This window comes from Poecilia formosa, unplaced genomic scaffold, assembly GCF_000485575.1.
Source record: "Poecilia formosa unplaced genomic scaffold, Poecilia_formosa-5.1.2 Scaffold11, whole genome shotgun sequence".
Taxonomy (NCBI): Eukaryota; Metazoa; Chordata; class Actinopteri; order Cyprinodontiformes; family Poeciliidae; genus Poecilia; species Poecilia formosa.
The window spans coordinates 1,520,783-1,541,388 of NW_006799950.1; the positions used below are offsets into that span (position 1 = coordinate 1,520,783).

A 20,606-nucleotide genomic window follows, 5' to 3' on the forward strand; every position below is an offset into this window, starting at 1 on the left:
CAGCAGAAGCCAACCTGCACTGGGAACAAGTTGGCTTTTTGTGGACACCGCTCTTGGATTTGGCATAAATGGACCTAATTACCATTTAAAGCTCCCCTGCTGTCCAGTACTCCAGCTATACTTCCTCCAAAATAACCTTGAGCTTTCTCCAAGTCCACAAAACACACAACCAAACTCATGTCCCCTTCAGTCTGTCCACAGCGGTAAAGATCTGGGTCACTGATCCTTCTGGATAAGAAGTCCAGTTATTGGTACGTCACTTTGTCCCTTGCCAGCGGCACAAACTGGTGTTTCTATGAAGTCCAGAAAGGCAAGAACCAGCCAAGTTTTAATAACCAGGTTCTTAAATAATGACATAAGGTGCATTCACATCAGCCTTGCTCAGTCCGTTTTAACTGAACTCCAGTCCATTTGTCTAGAAACGGTCTGGTTCGTTTGGGGAGATGTGAATGTATAATCGAGATCTGATCCGGATCGTAAAGACGAACTCTTGTCCACCTAAAAACCAAGGTCTCAACTGCAGGTAAGGGGAGAAGATGTGTTGATACTTTGCCTTTATTGAACTATTCCCCATCCAAAAGCATCCAAGTCAAGAAGCCAGCCATAATGCTCCGTTTTCAAAGGAGACCATCTTTATCCAGCCTTACCTCATGTTGTCCCTCCGTGTCCAGCAGCTGGAAGCTCCTGAGCCACACTCCGGGCTCCGTGTCCATGTGGATGCCCCCGCAGCGATTGGACCTGAGCCACAGCAGCCTCTTCATCCAGCCCACCCTGCTGAGGCTTCGCTGATGACCACAGGCTTCATCATCGCCTCTGCACAAAGGAAGAGTGGTCCTCATTTCCCGGTTTGAGTCGGTCACGCTCACAGGCCCACACACCTCTCATGAGAGATCTCCCACACCTGCTGCCTCATCTGTGTTTGGGAGGAAAGCGTGAAAACGGGTGTACTCATCTTATTTCAGCCAGTCAGAGTGATTAGAGTCTGCAGGTATTTAAAAACAGCCACATATTTAACTATGATCTGCTCTTAGGTGGAAAACATATAAGTGAATGAGCCAATGTCTGAAATGTCAGCCTAAAATCATAGGAACCCATCACTGCTCACCAACCAGAGAGCCATTTTATATTATATCACTTATAACAAGGCAGTTTTGCCTGGTTATGCAAGTGAAATAATCTCCCAATGGAACTAGTACTTCTTCATCAATATTAAGGATTTATTTACTTAAAATAAGCTCCTACATTTTGATAAAAGGTTACTTGTAAGTTAGTTTTGTCTTATATCAAGTGTGTCAAGATATCTGCACTAGAAACTAGACCAAACATACTTGGTAAGATTTTGTGGATTCTGCGGCGTATCAGAGTAAATTTGAATCTAAATAAAAATAAATAAATGCCTGAAACATGTCAATAAAGAGTCTGTATAAAATTCCCTTTTTCACATGGTAAAACAAATAAACTACCTTTTTAACTATATTCTAATTTATACATTAGGTTATATTCTGTTTTTGTGCAATTACAAAAACAGTGTAAGTAATGGCCACTTAATCCAAGCTCTTGAGTACTACGGCAGTCATCAAAAATCATTTTCAGTACCAGCTATTGCAGATATAATGCATAAATAACATTGAGGTCTTTCATAAGGTTCATAATTACAAAAATAAAATAAATAAATAAATAAATCTGAGCACAAAAGATGGCAGCTATAGAAAAACACAGGAAACATGCATTTACTTAACTCTATCCCGGTTCCTTTTGCTTGTCTGTCCACGTTCGGGGCTGCGTGTCTCCAACCACAGCATTCACGCAGAAATGAACGCGTGGAGGAGGAGAACCTGGCATTTATCTCTGAGGGCTGATTGTTCTCTGAGTCAGTGGGTGGATGATGCCCTGCGCATGAGTCTGTGCTTAAAGGCCTCCTCTTTGTTTAGCTGCAGCCTACTGTGTTATGTGTAAAATTGCTGTTTTATAAAATCAAATCATTCCGGCTCAATGCTCTGCTCATGGAAACAATGCACAAACTCGCTGCCCCGATTTTCACTTCAGTCATGCGAAAGAAAAAAAAAAAAAAAAAAAAAAAAAAAGGCACGAGACTGAAAGTACGACGATTCTTTCAATGAGGGAATGCGCAAAAAGAAAAAAAAACTTAGAAACACTTTTGTTTTACTCTGAATAGAGTCGAAAACAGCGACATCGTGGTTTTAAATAATGTTTCACCTGGCGCAGTGACGGACAGGTGCGTCTCGATGACAACTCACTCAGTCAGAGCTTTTAGGCTGAAACCCGAACAGACATGTCTAGAAACCTGTTTGCGGGCCATTTTGATGAAGCAGCACACACACACACACACACACACACGCACCCCCACACACACACGCGCGCACCACGTTTCAAACAGTGCGACTGGAAGGTCGGGAACTCTTCCTCCCACTGATTGGCTGATGAGAAACAGCACGAGGTCACACGTAACCTTCACCGTGGATGGATGGACGCCCTGTCAAAGATGTGATTGTTTTGGATAACAGGTGTATCTCAATACATGAGAATATCATCAAAACGTTTATTTTAGGAATTTAGTTTAAAACGTGAAACCTAAAAAAAAAACTTTATTCGCTAAGGTCTGCAAATAATGAAAAGTCAAAGTCTACTTTCTCAGAAATTAATAATATTACGTAGGACCAATCATTAAAAAAAAAACAAACAAAAAAAAAAACAATACTTAAGGTCTACGCCATATTGGTAATACTGACGAGGCGCAAAGTCTTTGTCCAAGCAAGAAGGAAAACCTGTAGCAGAGAAAGCAACGTTTGGGGAAGATTAATTTTTTAATCAAAACTGTGATAATTTATCCTTTACTGATATCCTCGTTTATTTATATGCACTTGCAGTGGCGGAACTGCACATTATTCAGGTGGATGCGAAAACATAAATCGCCCCCCGGGGCGACACTTTAAGTCAAATATTTTGAATATTTAATTTAGTTTTTTTTAAGGTTCAATCTTTGTTTTTTTCTCATTAGTGTAAAAAGCGACATAATTAAACAAATAAATTCATAATTTATTAAATAAATATTTACATATGATCATTTAAATAATATTGGAACAATAATACATTTAAATGTACAATTAAATTACAAAACACAATTTAAAAATGAACTTGGAAAACATTTAAGTAGGAGCTGTACTTATGATATGAATACATATCTCACTGTTCTGGGCAGTTCTTTTCTTTTAGGTGAAAAAACTTAAATTTCAAAACATCAATTGATGATTAAATAAATATTCATAAATGTGATTTGAATAGGGAAAATAGATTGGAAATGTAAACATTACATAAACATTCATGAATAATTATTTAAAAGTTAAAACATGGAATAACTGAATGTGCAAATATTTGATCAAAATTTGTGTTAATTATGTGTTGAAAGCATAAATCAGTAAGTGTCTTTATGTAATTGTGTTGCAGCACATCATTCATGTCTATCTGTCCGTCTGCAGACAGGGACAACACTGCCACAGGTGACAGAAGCTGGAAAATAAATACATTAATACCTACATAATTATTTCTGAGATGAACGCACGATAAATGCAAACAATGACTTGTTATTTAATTGTACATTTAATAAATAAATAAATAGAATTCTTTATGAAATGAATACATCTAACATCTCTTCACAAGGTCTAGCAGTAGCTTGGATTACCTTTAGCCAGCCTGACTATCGACGAATGCAGGATCAAACAAAGAGTGCACAAAAGACGAACGAAACACAAACTCTGGAGAAACTAATTTTAGAAAAGAAAAATAACAACAGAACTGGAGCGAACATTACGCCACAGCTGCTTTATTGTCACCTTCCTTACGTCACAGACACACACACCCACCCACACACACACACACACACACACACACACTCTCACACACACACACACACACACTCACAAAGAGAACCAGGCACCTGTTGAACTACTTGGATCGAAGCTTTATTTGGCCGCAGCTGCTGGGTCTACGTGTAAGATGTTTGCTTTGCAACTAAAAACAGAAATCCCCTCTGGCGTAGGTCAGCCATTTGCAAGGTCAGAGAACAAAGGTGAGCGCCTGACGTTCAAGAGCCGGCTCCAACAACACGTGAATTCTCTGAATAAAGCTGCAGAACTCAGCCTGACGTGTTGCACATAACCATGCACCATATGCCAGCGGGTTCTGATTCATCCTAATGAACAATAGAGTCTGAATATGTCATAGGTGTAGGCTTTCGTGGCTCTGCGGCGTCATATCTGCAATTTGAAACCTAGAGTATTTACAGTGAACTGGTTTCAGTCACTAGAAGCACAAAAAAGGACAAAAACGTCCTCGAAACTTGACTCTATTCACCGTGAAAGGATTCATAAGTCGGAGCAACCTTCTGTCGTTGACTCCCAGGAGGCAGAAATGTTGCCTGGTGATAGGTGGAAGTTATCTGTGTTGGTGCAACACCCTCAGCAGCACATGGCTGTTGTCAAAACAAAACTGACACGACAACACACACACACACGGATCATTTAATGAGGATCACCTGATTTTCGGTGACGATGCCGACATGTACAATGAGACATGAATCATTTTTGTTAGACTTTTTTAGTATTTATAGCAACTGAGGCATGTTTAACACATTGAATTGTTACAAAAACATTTTAACTCCTGAAATTTTTCCTTTGTTTTTACGCTACAACCACAAACTCCAATGCAATTTACTGGGATTTAATGTGATACACCTACACAAATTAGTGAATAGCTGGAATTACTTTTACCATAATAAAATTTTTTAAAATGTGGCATGCATTTGCATTCATGCATTAGAGTCAATACTTTGTAGAGCCACCTTTGCTGCAAATATAGCCACAAATCTTTTGGGATATGTAAAAGACAAAAAGACAGAAATTCAGTTGCAATGCTGGCATTGCAACTGAATTTCTGTCTTTTTTTCTTTGTGAAATAGCTCAGGCTCAGACAGATTAGATGTGGAGAGTTTGTGAACAGTGCTTGTCAAGTCTTGCAACAGATTTACAATGGATATAAAGGATTCTATTGCACCTTTGGTTGTTTGTTAAAGGGGCAGTATTATATATTTTCCATGCACATAGTGGCATTTTATAGCACAATCATATAACTACACAACTTTGGGTTGTAAATCAAACCTGACTTAAAAGAAATTTGACGTTGCAATTTAACGCCTTGAAATTGTGCCACTGTCTCTTTAACCAGCTCTTGCTCTTTCCGTCATGCCGCCTTCAGCGCCTTCTCCATTAAGTCTTCAACATTTTTCCCAGTGCTTCCCTTCAAAGTAGTTCCTATGATAAGCTCAGCAGAATCGCAGTCCCACCAGGTGTTTTCACATTGCTGACTGGGGTAGCTGTGGGAGAGCGGCGGTTTTTGAGGCGAAAACTCGGATGGAAACCGCGTTTTCGGGGAGGAGCTTCGAGGAAAAGGCGGGGCTTTGTGAAACCATGCGTTTCTGCAAGCAAAATGATTGCCATGGGAGACTCAAGGATTTCTCATGAATGAATCAAAGCAACGCTCCATTTAATTTGTTTACATAAATACTGCCCCTGTAACTATTGTTTACCCGCTAGAGGGTATGGAGGATTGCCATGTATTAGCTACATTACCAGCTTCTCTGGCTCTGCTGAACATGATGATTATGACCCTCACGTCAACGCTTTCCACACTGTGTGAGGACTGTGTGTTGTGACAGTGCTAGTTTTCCTTTACATACAATAATTATGCATGCAGCCTTATCCGACTTGAGAATATTCTTCTGAGCACGCCATTTCTCACATTTTTAATTCGGAAAAACAGCCTCACCACGTGTCATTTTCCTTCTACTTCACAGTGGTGCAACACTTTGTGTTGCTCTTGTTACTTTGGATCAGGACTTATTTTTTCCAAGGCTTTTTGCTCAAGTTGTTTTCAATGAGGAGCTGAGATTGACGCTTCAGGGCATCTCGTGATATGATGTCAAGCTCATCCTCTCTGATTTCACCCTCTGTGACACAAGCATGGACAGAAAGAGACATTTACATGGTGTGCGTGTGTGTGTGTGTGTGTGAATGTGCGCGTGTGAGTGTGTGGTTGTGTGGATTGTTGCAACCCACCTTCTTTGCCGATTTCCTTTACTGGTCTGTATGGCAGTTGCACTTTGGTGTTGGTCTTGGGAAGCCTCCCTTCAATCGTGGTGTAGAACTGCAAATAATGTTGAAGTAGGAAAATAAAAACAGGTGTTTTGAATTTGTTTTTAGCTTTCTTTTTCTGTAAAAGCAGCCTTTTTAAGACTAAACAGACTTTATTCATTACAGAAAACTGGTATTCAGTATTCAGTATCATACATCTTTTGAGAATTATGGGATTTCATTTACTCTAGTGACTGGGTTGATGTTTTTATCCAACGTGCCTTACAAATGACAACATAAGAATGAAGGTTACAACCCCAAAATGGTACCGTGAACTTTCTGTCTTATGACCTGATAAATTATATGAATCGACCCCATATTAGATTTGAGCTAAATCCAATAGCCGATATTATTACGACATATATCATATATATTTCCCGACATTTCTGACACCATGTAAAAGCGACCCAGATGCCTTAATCCTGTGCTGCATCACAATCACTGTCACATGACAGGACAACTAAACATGGCCAACCTTATCCCTGAAACACAAGTGGTGACAAAACGGAAATAAGCATGTGTTGTTAATATCAACCCAGATTTACTTATTGGACCAGTGTCGATCTTGTTGTGGATATCGTGTTGATTATAACCGAATAAAACAACAAAGCTGTTCTGGAACCACAAGCTTGTAACTTAGGCACAGATACTTAGGAATACTTCAGAAAAGAGCCGCATGTGGAGCTTTCCTTGTGACGGCGTTAACGTTAATAACTAAAAACCTGCTAGTTTTATGAATCTTGACACGAAACCTGGTCCCTGAATTGGAAGCTTAGGCAAACTAACCAGTCAGACCTGAGTGATTCAACGGTGCATCATCATCAGCAGCTCTAATCAAATTTTGTCATCGCCTTATCTGATTTTCCTCCCAGACAGATTTGTCTTAAACAGTCTCAGGAACTGCCAGGCAGGTTTATTTTCGTACAAGGAAAAGTGGTTTCCCAAGTGCCGACTATTTCTGTGATGTAGTCATACACTTACCTCATCTTCTTCTATCTCCTTCATGACAGAGGCCATGTCCTTCCCTTCAAGTTCCTCTAGTAAGACCCACAGTTTTGCGCCACACTGGTTCAAAAGCTCCAGCACAAACTCGTCTGAAGTTGGGGAGGATTTGAAAGGTTTGACCTCCGTCTGGAAGAGGCAAAAAATCAGAACAAAAATGAACTGCACCGTTAGCCGAAAGGTTGACGTAAAAGTCGAGTGGCATCTGAGATTTACAAGAGAGATGTCCTGCAGTTTCCCTGCCAGGTGCTCCACTCCGGCTCGGATGGCGCCGAGGGCCTTCACGTTGTTGGCAAGGCGCTCTGCGTCTGCGTCACGTCTCTGTAGCTGAACCTCCAGCTGCTGCTCACACTCCTCCAACTTCTTTATCTCACTAATAAAAAGAAAAAACCAAGAACCACTTAACAAAACTCTTTCAAGCACAGGTCGTTTAAATGAGGAGAAACATAAACAAGGTGAGGGATCTCTTGTGAATTGGTTGCACCTGGACAGCTTAGCCTCCCCAGAGTATTTCATTTTATCAAACTGTTGCCTAAGCAGCTCCTTCTCCTCCTTCAGCTTCTCCAGGGCCTCTTCATTCTGTTTCTTCAGATTCTCTAAACGTTCACAATTCTCCTTCTCTGAGGTAAAATGCTCCACAACGTCCTGCGTGGATGACATGGAAGATTAAAAGAATAGCATGCATGAATCTGTTTTTTTTTGTTTTTTGTTTTTTTGTCAGGTTTACAGTGTTTTTTTTTGTTTGTTTGTTTTGTTTTTTACATTTATACCTGCAAATCTGAGACTCCGGTGGCTTCCTTGAGGTTCTTCAAGATCTCCTCATAGATGGGGTTGACTTTCTCTTCTTCAGGGACGATCCTGGTGCTTTGCTGGGCCTCGCTATCCAAGTCATCTGCCTCCAGAACTGTTCTCTGTGCCTGCAGAAAACCAGGGTCAACATACAGATATAAGTTCAGTCCATTTACCATTTAGATATTAAAATAGCTAAATAGACAAATATTTAAATGTCTTTTTTAAAAAAAAAAAAAAAAAATTTAATAACCAAAAAGCAAAAAAAAAACCGTCCCTTCAGGGAAAACTGAATAATTGGAACAAAAGAAAAAAAAATATATATTCTAACAACATGTGAAAAGCTCAACCTTTTCTTCTTGACTCAGCATCAGCACAGTGTAACACTAATCTGTCGATTAACCAATTAGTAATAGAATATCGTGAGGTTTGTTATTAATAGGACTTTTTCTTAAAACTGAATTTGAATCAGGTAAGGCTAAAAATGCCGCTTGAAGAGTTCTGGGTAGAATTTTTTTTTTTTTATCGTAAATGCTAAATGCATATGTTTTTGGCAAAGTTTTGGATTAATTGCAGGTCGGAGAGTGTTGTTCTTTTAGGAAGTGGCCTTTTTTTGAACCTGCATGCTCCGTTAATTGATTACTAAATTAGTTGACGATTATTTTAATAATTGATTCATCACAATTAACTTGATTAATTGCTCCAGCCCTAGTGCGGACAAACCAAAATCACTTATGCTTAGATGACAAGTAACTTTTTTAAAAATATATATCCTAAACTTATCTGCATCTAAATCTAAATCAGTGAATGACTTTTAATGGGACCATTCTCCCAAGGTAAATAATATTTACATCTCACCTTTTTGTCAGGCTTTTCAGTCTGAACCTTGCGCTGATCAGCTTTCTGCCTTAACCTCGCTATGTTACTTTCTCTCTCCTTGTGCTCTTTCAACAGCTCTTCCTCCAGCTGGTGTAACTCAGCCTGATGGACCCCAGACAGAGACACGGTTAAAAGGATTAAAAACAAGAAGGACCAGGGAGCTAATAAAATAATTCAACATGGCAAAAATGTGTCATAAATGATCTGACCAAAAATGGATTTGCTGACCTTGATAAATGTTAGAAAATCATCACTCCTAAACAAGGTGAAAAACAAATTTTGGACAAAGAGAGAATAATATATTAATATATTTCCAGATACATTTGGTGCTTCACCTCAGTAGTTGTTTTCGAGATGTAAGCCTCCATATTTAGGCCCTCCAGGTTGTGAAGCTCCTGTCTGTACTTCAGCAATTCCTTTTCTAAGTTGTCAATCTGTGCTCCGTAACTCCGAAACTCATCCTGGTTGGTTGAAATGGAAAAGCCACGTGAAACCACACGGAAACAAAGTGCAAGAAAGGAGGGTAACATATGAAAAAAAAAAGGAGAAAGCATCACATACTTCATTCTCAAATCATATCATGTCAAGTTAAATCCTCAACAATAATACTCCTTATGTGAAATGTGAATGTATAAACTCTTAGAGTTCCAAAAAATAGCTTAGTGGCTTTCACCTCATCAGTTTGTTTGAACAGTTAGGTCCTCTAATCATTACAAAACAAAAAAGGATAAAAAGTAACAAACATATGCAAGTCAATTAAATTCCACAATTTACAGAAAATTACAGAAAATAGAAAATAATCTCTCAAATATTAAGAGATAATTTGAATTAACAAAGACTTTGAAAATTTTGTTAATTCAAATACACACACAAACAGTTGACTAAAACGACCCCACAACAGAAGAGGTTAAATAACAACAGGTGAGGAGCATAATTTTGGTATTAAAGTTATTGATGTTAATAAAATAAAAAAAATAAATTTCTATAATTACTTGTTACAATATCACTGAAATATTAATACATCTGAGGAAGAGCTTAAATTACTATCGCTTTGGTATAAACTCAAAGCTCGACATCCTCTGTGATAAAGATTAAAACAAGTATCTGGTTTGTTATAAGAATAAGCCCAGTCTGTGATAGTTCACTCTGAAAAAAAGAAAAACAAACAAAAAAAACCCATAAAAGTATTTGTTTCTCACTATCTGATATTAAATCAGACTGTATTGTGCCTGTTTTATATCAGCTAGGACTGCTAATGTTTGCTAAAAGTCAGATTAGAAATCAGTTATTAGAGAACTTTTTAAATTTCTTAAGCTCAGAAGCCCATAAGATCCTGGCTTTGGTTCTGATTGGCTTAATTTAGAGGAACTCCATTGGGCGCATCTTAGGAAAACACTTTAAACATCCAGCTTCCTCGTTTGCCGTCACGAGAAAATAAAAGAGAAATGCTCGGCTTTGCGAGGGACTGGTGCACTTCAGAAAATAGACGGGATCCTGAGAAAAGAACATAATGTGGAAATATTGAAGGAACATCCCCAAACACCAGACAGGAAGTTAAAAGCTTGACATGAGAAGTTTGAATAGAAAAAGACGATGAAACATCTTATTGGCATAAAATAATGTATTAGAGTTCATTTCAAGCACAGGAATTCAGCCTCCTTGCTCTGGACGTATCAGCTCCTCATGTATTGTGGTGCTGACAAAGCCGCTCAGGGAGTGTAGATGGTATTATTTACAGAACACGGTGTTACTGTGGTGACTATGCATTTTTATTATTCAGACAGATAATCAACAAACTGGGTCAGAAAGTACTGTACTACTGTGGTCTTTCACCTTTAGCAACTAGTCCTATATTAAAAGCACCTCTTTGCTCTCCAGAGCGGCACATTACCCATCCTTTGTTGCGATGATTAAAGTCTTAACAAAAATGAACCGCAGACCAAACAATGAACGAATGAGCTTACAGTCAAGCAGGTAGTTCATAAGGGACTATTTGTCGCACCCTATAGGTTTCCTATGTTTCTTTTTTTTCTCACACTCAGGTGTTCCAGATCAAATATATTTTGATACCGTACAACAACCAGAATAAACACAAAACGCCGTCTTTAAATAATGATCTCATTAATTTTGGGGGGGAAAAAAAAGCTATGGCCCTTTGTGAAATCCTGTCCTTATTAAATCACGAATGAATGTGTTTACTTGACTCAAACTGAATAGATTAATACTTGACTTGTAGAAACAAGAAATCACTTAAATAGAACCTGGTTGGAAACATGAAGTAGGCTAAAATATCTTACGGAGTGTGAGTAATCCCTCACACCCCGATTGCAAGAAATTCATGAATAAATGAGAAACAAAGTTGTATAAATAACATTTTTATAGCTTTAAATGCAAATAATAATAATACACCTGATAAGTGGGAGTGACCCACTTTAGGTCACAGGTGATGTATCCAGGAGACAACAAAGGAACCAAGAATATCTAAGAAACTGCAGGCCTCACTTCCCTGGTCATAGCGTCAACTCCAGAGTGGTACTTTTGTTGCTATGTTATTGTTGCCAACGGTGCAATTACTTTCTCACGTAGGGTCAGGTCGGTTGCGCAGCTTTTTTCCCTACCGTGTCTTTTCCAGCTAATGAGGATCGCTGTCAAAAACCACCAACTGCACGTAAACAGGGCGAAACAGAAAGTGTGTCGTTAAGAAGGCGCATCGTCATCTGCCTACCTGCATCTGTGCCTTGAGCTTCACATTGATCTTCCTGCATTTTTCAGCCTCCTTGCACTTGAACTGAAATTTATCCAGACGGTTCTCCAGCATACGAAAATTCTGAGGAGATGCCCACAAACAAGCAACAATCCCGCTAGTAGATCTAAAGAGTATGTTGTTAATATACAGTAGCTGCAATGTCAGTGTATTCAAAATGAATATCGCAAAGAACATTACGAATGTCGGCTAGTTCAGTTGATTAAAAGCCGATAACCATTGCTAGTGTTTAAAGCTTGACACGTTTTTAGAGATCAGAGGGTAAACTACCATTGCGTCTTCCTCTAGCTCAAACTCCCAAGTTACAGCAGACGCAGGTGTCCTGCTCTGATCCTGGTTCCTTCTCTCTTCTTCCATTCTAAGCTCATCAAGGCGCTGCTGGTACTTTAGGGTGGTGTGGGCTAGAGCATCGAGACGTCTTCTTCGGAACAACAGCTCTTGCCCTAGTTTTGAAATTGCTTTCTGAGAAAAAAAAAAGAGATCAGTTTTTGACGGGCAAATACAACGCACAATTTAAAACATTTAACAGCTCTTAGATGTTTTTGAAACCAGAAATATCACCTATCAAGCATACTTATTAGTGACATAAAAACTTTGCCTCTCACCTCTTTTGACAAGTTGTGTTGCTCAACCTAATTTAAAACACACAGAAATTTGTTTTAATTTTTCATTAGCATTTTATACATTCGCACAAGCATCCACACTTGAACTAGTTCTAACCACATACTGCACAAATTTACATGAGTGAAGTACAAAGTACTTTGTAGCACGACCTTAATACAGTTTGTTGCAGCAAGTCTCATTACAGTATGTCTGAACTGGCTAGAGACATGTAGAAGTTGTTCAACATCTCTTTTGCACGATAGCTCAAGCTCAGTCAGGATGAGATCAGAGCATCTGCAAACATCCACTTTCAAGTCTGTCCACAGATTGGGTATAGGTTTCAACTTTGTCTAGGTCTATTAGTTCTGACACATGAATATGCTTTAATCTAAAAAAAAAATTAACATTGTAGCTCTGGCTATTTGCTTAGGGTTGTTGTATTGCCGGAAGGTAAACCACCATGTCGGTCTAAAGTCTTTTGCTCCCTCTATTTCATGCTAGGGATGTGATGTTCATTTTCCTTTTGCACATTGTCGAAAAGTTCAGTTTTAGTTTAGCAACTTTTTCCAGATGCTTGCTGAGTTCCCTGTATTGATTGGTAAATAAAACTGAAATCAAATGGCTGACATTGTAGTTCTGGATAACTAAACTAGAAATTAGCACAAATGAAAGAAATACAATGAAAAAACGATTATTTATTAAGATATAGTCTCTCAGTAACACAACATAATCACTGAAAAGAACAAGTGAATTTATGTTTAAGGCTGATAAATAGGATACATCTTAGTGAAAGGATGACCTGCGCCAGTTCTTTGTGCAGCTTCTGGTTCGCCGGCCTCAGTTGGAGGATGATCTCATGGTTCTTCTTGATAACGGACTGAGAACGCTCATAAAATGCAGTCCCTTCGCACTCTAGTGGACACATTTAATAATAGCAGCAACAAAGAAATGTAAGCACTGTAGTCATTCACGTTTTAAGTTAGCCTAATTAAAAGTAAGACGTCAATGTAAGCTAGCAGCGTTAGTACCAAACATGAAAACAGCTGAAAACCCAAAACCGTCAGTTAAGTCACAAACTTACCCAGCAGCTGAATTTTATCTTGAAGCTCCGCTTTCTGTTCCTGCAGTGACAGTCTCACGTTTGGACCAAAAGACAACATTTTTGAACGCTAATTTTGGACCTAGTTTGTAAAAACTGTGGGAGTTTACTCAACTCGAAGCGGCTTCAGAGGGCTGTACTGTTGCTTAGCAACGTGTAAACGAAGACTGCGTTCATCCCCCCAACCTTTATTTAAACAGAATATGTACAACAAATCCTAGCAACAAGCACCAAAGTATGCACGTAGGCCCAAAAATATAATATAACTTCGGCGGGTTACAATTGAAATTCAAGGCAAAACGTCTTGGGCTTTCGCATTGATAAATAAAGTGGATTAATAGTTAGATATATAGGTAATTTTGGGTCTTGGTTCAGGAAATGTAAAGCTGTGGATATCTGTTACTAAAAATGTACAGCAACAAACTTTTTTTTAATTGGAGGATTCATACCAAAAAAAAACAAAAAAAACAGAATGAAACGGTAGGTCCATATTAAACGTCCTTTTTTTTTACAAACAAGAATGTGTCTTCCCAAAATAAATTTGTTCCAGGTGTGGCTGGCGTTAAAGCGCTTTATAAATGACGTTGTAGTTGATGAAGACTATGACGATGATGATACAGTCCCAAAAAAGATAAGTGATGGTCTCCTCTGTGCTGTAAAAAGCACTAAGAACAGAAATATTCCTTAATCTATGCTCAACAGCAGGAACAAGACATTAGTTGTTTCTTCAAAAGCCCTTACTGTATTCAGCCAAGTTTAGAGAATAAAGAATGGGTGTCCCCAGAGTCCAGGACTGGTTGAAAAAAGCTTTTATACAACAAACTGTCTAATATGAAACAAAAAAGCTCTGGTAAAGTTGAATTGTTAAGATAAATGAGCTTTGATGAAGTTTTTTGTTGTTAAAAAACAATGGAGCCAACACAAAATGAGCTGTTTAGCATCTCTTTGTAAATGATTTGCCTCCAAACAACTTAATGTTTTCAGGTTTCAGAAATTTTAATAGCTACTAATTGCATACATTTTTCACAATTTAATTTTTTTTTCTGATGTATAAAAAAAAAAAACAAGCAAACAAAAAAAAATCGCTTATGAGAAAACAATCTTGTTTACTGCAAATCTTACAAACTGGAGAGTTTTCCATTCCATTTCCAAAACTTACAATAAAAACAAACATTTATCAACAAAAGACAGGCAATAAAGTCAAAATTATCACAATAAAAATGTTACATAGTCAGTGAGACATTAAAAACAGCAATATAAAAAAATAAGTGTAGTATCAAGCTTAAAGCACTTGGGCTATTCATAATCTCTTAATGGCTTTTCTACCACTTTGGTGAATTAATTTGAAACAGTGCAATTTATTTGGTTAAGCTTGTAAATCTAAAGTTTTCTCTGTCTGACCTCTAAAAGTTTCCATGCTCTTTGAGTGTCGGAATAAAATTAACAGAAAAGTAAGAATAAAACATATGACATTTATAAAACAAGGCATTTCAGCATTCTGTTGCACTTAAATTAGCAAACATAATTCCCAAACTTATGTACTTAAAGTTGCCTGTGTTGGCAATTTCTCATCAACAGTATGAAGTTTTCAACATGTTAAAAAGGAAGAAAAAAAAAAGTCTCCTCGTTTATACTTGGAAACAATCAAATGAAATGGCACAGTGATTTACAGACGCACACATGGGGAGTTAGTCGACAGATTTGGGTGTGTCGTTGGACTTTTTCATGACGTCGAGGAGATTTTGTGACATGAAGTAGGGCCTCTCGGCTGATCCATCGTTGCGTTCCAGGTCTTCCACTGTGACAAACGGAAATAGAAGTTAAAAACGTTTTCCTGACACCGATTCCAATTTAACCTACAGTTTTGATTAGAAGTTAATGTATTCTTATTCATTTTGGGCTTCCAAAGTCATGTGTGAACCTATGTTTTAACTCCGTGCACTTTGGCAATCTAAAAGTGGTGAAGTCGACTTGCCGGGTATTCAGATGGGACAGCGGGAGCCTTTATTGAGTCTGACCAAAGCATTGACATTGGTGTAAACCCTCCACCCCTCAGTGTTGTTACTGACAAAGTCCATCACTTTATAACCACCCATATTCTGATGGCAACTTCCAGCTGGATAAAACATCGTGTCACCAAGCTTAAATCATCGCAAACTGGTTTCATGAACGTGGCAATGATATCCCTGTGCTCCAGGGGCTCCACAGTCACCAGATACCAATCCAATATGGCAACTTTGGGGTGTGGTAGAACAGATTTGATCACGGATGTGCAGCCAGCAAGTGATGAGGTCAATACAGGCCAAATTTCATTGAGGAATATTATTTCTGACATCACATTGAATCTATGCAATGAACAATGAAGGGAGCTTAGCAGGCAAAAGTGGGTTTAATCCACTACTGGTGAACTGAACGAAGATTTTTGAAAAGAGAATTGAGAGCGCAAGTTGGAATTTATTGTGATCCCTCCTACCCCCCAATTTACACAGGGTCTATATTATGTAGAAAGACACAAAACTATCCATGAGCCAATATCTTCTCCAGACTTTTGGCTGATTATTTTGCAGAATGGATAGCAAAATCCATTTAAATTGTTAGGTTTCCAGAATATTCCATAAATTCTTAATCGTTGCCTTTTTGGAAATTCCTTTTCAGAAGCTTGCTAGTGCCCATCTATCCAACCAAAAGCCAGTCGATTTGTATTTGGGGTGATTTGAAGTGAAGTTGAAGAATTAAGAAGTAGTCCAGCTTTTTCATTACGCTCTCCTTTTTTAGTAATGTCTGACATTTGCATCTGACCATCAGTGAAACCCACCCTCAGGATGACGCTGCCACCATCCTACTTGACAGCTGGTAGTGTTCTTTAAAAGTTAAAGTCCAAACTATTGGGTTTTAAGGACAAAATTATTTTATAATCCTGTTTATATACCAGGATTATGATATAATCCTGGTATATAAACATCTGACAAAGTAAGCAGGTAAAATAAAAGTGGACATTTAGATTCAAATAATTTATTTAGTCGCTCCATTTTCAAATGTTTCTTCAGGGATTTCAAAGACCTTTTCACAAATTACAATCACACAAAGTCCAGAATGTATACACCTTGTATCCTGTTGGAGGGAGTCACAAATCAAAAGATGACAATTAAACAATTAAATGGACTTCTGTCAAATTGTCAGTCATTTCATCTGTAGACAAAGAAACTCACCATTTTGTCTCGGATCCAAAAACTCACCTGTTTCCAACCATCAAACCCAAATCATTCTTCACGTGTTTACCCATAACAGAACTACAATTATTAAATACGAGTATTTGCAATCAGGAATTACACCCAGTAAATATGGAATGTCATCAGTGACTTCAGTGGGGGGATAAAAATATCAGCTTACAGCTTTCACAGCATGACAGACAAGAAGAAGAAGTACAAAAGCTTCCAGACACCTAAGATGTTAGTTGCGAGCATTCAAAAGGCCATGTTAATATCATGCAGCACTTAATAGACGGAGAGATTCAGGGAAGGGACAGAGCAAGGCAAGAAGAGGAGTCTGTAAACAACCGGGAGGTTTGGGGTCGGGGTCCAGAGAGTCTGAGAGGTCATGATTTCTGCATCATGGCCGGACAATCACAGCACTTAACGCCAGTCCAAAATACCAAGGCAAGTAGGTGGCGATACAATATATGGAGTCCCATCGTAGCGAGAGTCTCAACAAGACTGAAGCCAAAAGATACATAATAAACACGCACCAGTGCATATGCATATATATATATATATATATATATATATACACACACACACAAGTTTTCCTATCAAAAAAAAATAAATAAAAGAAAAGGTCCAGTATTTACAGAGTATCAAATAATGTGAAAAGTTTTGGCATCAGCTGGTACTTCTGTAAACTGTGAAAGTGATTCACCGTTGATTGAGATGTTTGCTCTGACTGTAAACATGGTTCTGGTTCTGTGGCGCTTCCGGCGAATGGGATCGAGACGACAAACACTGACGGTAATCAGGCACGGGGTTCAGCACGCACTATGTGTTACAGACCTTCACGATAGAGAAACCAACACTGTTCTAAAACCAACACAAAGGATTCCGTGTGTGTGTGTGTGTGTGCGTGTGCGTGTGTTTTCTTCAAGCTACAGAGATGCACTGGGCTTTCGATCTCCTTCGGCCTTCGCTCCGGCCAGCCTTCTCCAGGTGGAACATCAGCTCTCAGTCTCAGCAAAGCCGCACACTTTAGCTTGAATGCTGTACATTTAACAGGTCCATATCACACAGCTGAGGGACGTAACTTCGACTCTTTCTGCTTTATGAGGTCTAGCGAGCCTCCCTTGCTTTGCTGCATCTACTCCTGTGGTGCAGGTGGAGGATTATCATCCTTGGGTTGCTCTTTTTCTTCCACTTTCTTCACTTCCTCAGCTTCCCCAGCTGCAGCCGGCTGCTCCGCTGCCTTTTCCTCTGCTTTCACTTCCTGCTTTGCTGCAGCTTCCTTCACAGCTGGCTCTTCTTTTTTCTCAGTGTCCTCCGCCTGACTGACTTGTTCCTCCTCCTCCTTCTCCTTCTTCTTGTCCTCAGTGATGGACTCCACAGGCTGCTTTTCCTCATTTTCCTCCTTCAGCACGGTCTGCTGTTTCAGCTGGACCTCGCCGTCCTGCTGCTGGAGGGGCGTTTCCTCATCCACCTTTACCTCGTCCGCTTGTTTGGCAGCGTCCGCCGCCTCGACACCGTCACACTCGTCCTCCACCTTCCTGGTCTTGGAGAGGATCTCGTGCAGCTCCGGACTCATGAAGTAAGGTCTCTCGGACGAACCGTCGTTCCTTTCCAAGTCTTCGCCTTTTGGCGATGTGTGGCATCGATTCAGAATGGGTTAATGGAAAACGGATGGAGAAAACGCAAAATGCAGAGGGAATGTATGAAAGTGAAATTAACAGGAGACAAAGAGGAGAGCAGTGAGAAACAGAGCAGCAAGAAGGCAACACAAGCAGCTCATGAATAGGAGCAGAAGGTCTTTGGTTATCTGACTCACAGAAACACAGGAAGAGTGTGTCCACACACATGGCGTACACGCTGAAGAAGCCGTGGGCAATCAGATAGGATCCCACTACTACTGTCTGCAAAGAGAAAAGCAGGAAGTAAAAAAAACAAAAAAATATCTGAAAATTCAGGATTATGTCTGTCTTAAACATAGCACTCTACACATAGTGACCCCCTGATAAACATATTAGACATATTAAAATAATTAATCTTTTATATCAATAGTCTAATTTGAAACTGGAAGTTTTAGGAAAGCACCATGCAGTCTGCCTAGGATCTAAAAAAAACATTTTTTTCTCCAATCCATCAAGACGAAGAACTTATTTTTCTGAACACACTTTGTTGCAATTTTTTTTTGTTTTGTTAAAATAAGATAAATGTTAGTCCTGTGACGTCTAAATGGGGACAATATTTTAATCTCTCCATTTAATGTTTATGTTTTCTAGTCCATAAAAAAAAAAAAAAAATCAGACTTCGCTGCGTCACAGCCAGAAGCATCCTGACTGCTGCATCTCTCAGACATAGAGAAAAGGTTTAATAAATCTCAAGCTGTATTTTAAAGAGTCTCTGTGCGGTGCATTGGTTTAAGGTTTAATCAGTCTAAGGAATTTAGATTTTGACCCAGAGACAATAAAATGCTGTCCAAATTTCCTTAAAGCAATGAAACAGCCTTCTTTGAAGCACCAAACCAGAAGGTGCAACTCCGATAACAACATTGGCAACCCAACAGAGCACAACCCTGAGGTGCTCACTGTGTATCGACAGGACATGTAGGTAAGGAAAAGGAAAACCTCAGGGTTGTGCCGCCCCAAGCAGTGAGACACATTGACGCTCTGAGAAAACGGCAAGGTTGAGTGGGGGAAAACAATGCATTAAGAAATGATTGTTTTTAACATAATCATTGCTACTACAGTTATTGGTTCCTCTGCTGTCAGTGCATACAGTAAATATGTAAAATATAGATAAGGTAAACGTATTTTAATCAAATTTATTCTGTAGGACGTGAAAGGAGTACCAGTACTTACTCTGTTGATTTAATAAAACCAACGTCGTCTTGAATCACAAGATAAATGAGTAAATAAATTGTAGTTTTCTCAAATTTATTAAAGATGCTACTTTATTACAATGCTAACGATTTCTTTTAAGCTTTTTTCCCCACAACTGTTCTCACCAGTATTGGCACCCAGTAGTAGTTGAGAGATGGAGCCGCGTCCTCTACAGCTTTTATTCTTCCAGAGAAGAAGAAGAAAGAGAAAATCCCTGCGCAGAGATAAGAAGCAAAAATAGTTTATTTGAACTGTTGGATGTCACGGATGTCTCCAGAGTGTTTGTCTATTAATAAAAACCTCCCTTACCCACAATGCCAACAATAAGGAGCTTCCCAAGAAACAGCAGGAAGTCAGTCACTTTATCTAAAACCGCCACCCTGCGATAGAGTGGACACAGTGTTGAGTTTAACAGCGCTGTCATGTCGCTGCAGTACCGGGGATGAAATTATTGTATTAAGAAGGTTAGCGAATGAAAAACAAACCTGATAATATTTCTCATGAGAAGGAAGAAGGCGTCTCGAGCTGAGGCGCAGAAATTTTTTCCGTAGATTGCAATCTAGAGAGAAAACAAAAATAACGAGAAGTGAACTTCTTGGGAAAGAAGAGCCACCAGTCAGCAGTATCCAGTTGCAGCAGCTCACCATGATGTAGGCGTTCCGGTTCAGGAATCTGATACATTTCTCCAGACACCAGAAGCAGCACTTCATGCAGCTCAACAGAAATTTAGCAAACTTATTCTGAGCACCTGGAGGACGGGAAGGGAAATGGTGCAACACTTTAGGGTGAACAAGTACGTTCATGTGTGCAAATTTTCAGTTTATTCTCCACCGCATGGAGATGAGAGAGGAAGAAATCGATGTGCATAATTATAGCAATATGAACAATGACACACAAATATGTTGGTCTGAGACTGATTAGACCAGCTAGCAAAACAAAACACACAGTAAGAGCAGATATTGCCATGAGTACTAATACCCCTAACTTCACAGTTTGTCATGTTACAATGACAGCCGTCAATGCATTTTATTGGGATAGACCAACACAAATTATTCACAAAGTAGTGAATAATTGCAAAGTGGAAACTATAGAACAGATGGCGTCATGAGGACCGAGGAAAACACCAGACAGCTCAGGGACAGAGATAAAAAAAAAAATAAAATAAAAAATAAAAAATAAAAA

The 20,606-nt window shown here is 39.0% G+C and overlaps 2 protein-coding genes across 2 annotated transcripts in view; both read right to left on the reverse strand.

Moving 5' to 3' along the window:
- Positions 1 to 5,774: 5,774 nt before the first annotated feature.
- Positions 5,775 to 13,542, reverse strand: LOC103131917 (coiled-coil domain-containing protein 151-like). Its single transcript, XM_007543652.2, has 13 exons — positions 13,325 to 13,542; positions 13,043 to 13,155; positions 12,246 to 12,272; positions 11,911 to 12,102; positions 11,602 to 11,703; positions 9,212 to 9,337; positions 8,856 to 8,978; positions 7,979 to 8,125; positions 7,693 to 7,853; positions 7,425 to 7,581; positions 7,188 to 7,337; positions 6,132 to 6,219; positions 5,775 to 6,022 (listed from the first exon to the last, which is right to left on the reverse strand). The coding sequence occupies exons 1-13, from the start codon at positions 13,401 to 13,403 to the stop codon at positions 5,913 to 5,915; spliced, it is 1,575 nt and encodes a 524-aa protein (XP_007543714.1). The 5' UTR covers positions 13,404 to 13,542; the 3' UTR covers positions 5,775 to 5,912.
- Positions 13,543 to 17,135: 3,593 nt separating this feature from the next.
- LOC103133468 (choline transporter-like protein 2) overlaps positions 17,136 to 20,606 on the reverse strand; it is a 21,042-nt gene continuing 17,571 nt past the window's right edge. The window contains exons 13-18 of the mRNA XM_016667552.1: positions 20,069 to 20,239; positions 19,910 to 19,983; positions 19,734 to 19,804; positions 19,550 to 19,638; positions 18,371 to 18,455; positions 17,136 to 18,177 (exon numbers count right to left, since the gene is read on the reverse strand). Of these exons, the coding sequence (XP_016523038.1) occupies positions 17,690 to 18,177; positions 18,371 to 18,455; positions 19,550 to 19,638; positions 19,734 to 19,804; positions 19,910 to 19,983; positions 20,069 to 20,239 (978 nt within the window). The 3' untranslated portion in view covers positions 17,136 to 17,689. The remainder of the gene's footprint in view (positions 18,178 to 18,370; positions 18,456 to 19,549; positions 19,639 to 19,733; positions 19,805 to 19,909; positions 19,984 to 20,068; positions 20,240 to 20,606) is intronic.

Coding starts and splice junctions, on each gene's coding strand:
- LOC103131917 (XM_007543652.2), bottom strand. CDS start 13,403: ATGTTGTCTTTTGGTCCAAACGTGAGACTGTCACTGCAGGAACAGAAA. Junction 7,854..7,978: donor CCGGAGTCTCAGATTTGCAG/GTATAAATGTAA, acceptor TCATCCACGCAG/GACGTTGTGGAGCATTTTAC. Junction 7,582..7,692: donor GGGGAGGCTAAGCTGTCCAG/GTGCAACCAATT, acceptor TCTTTTTATTAG/TGAGATAAAGAAGTTGGAGG.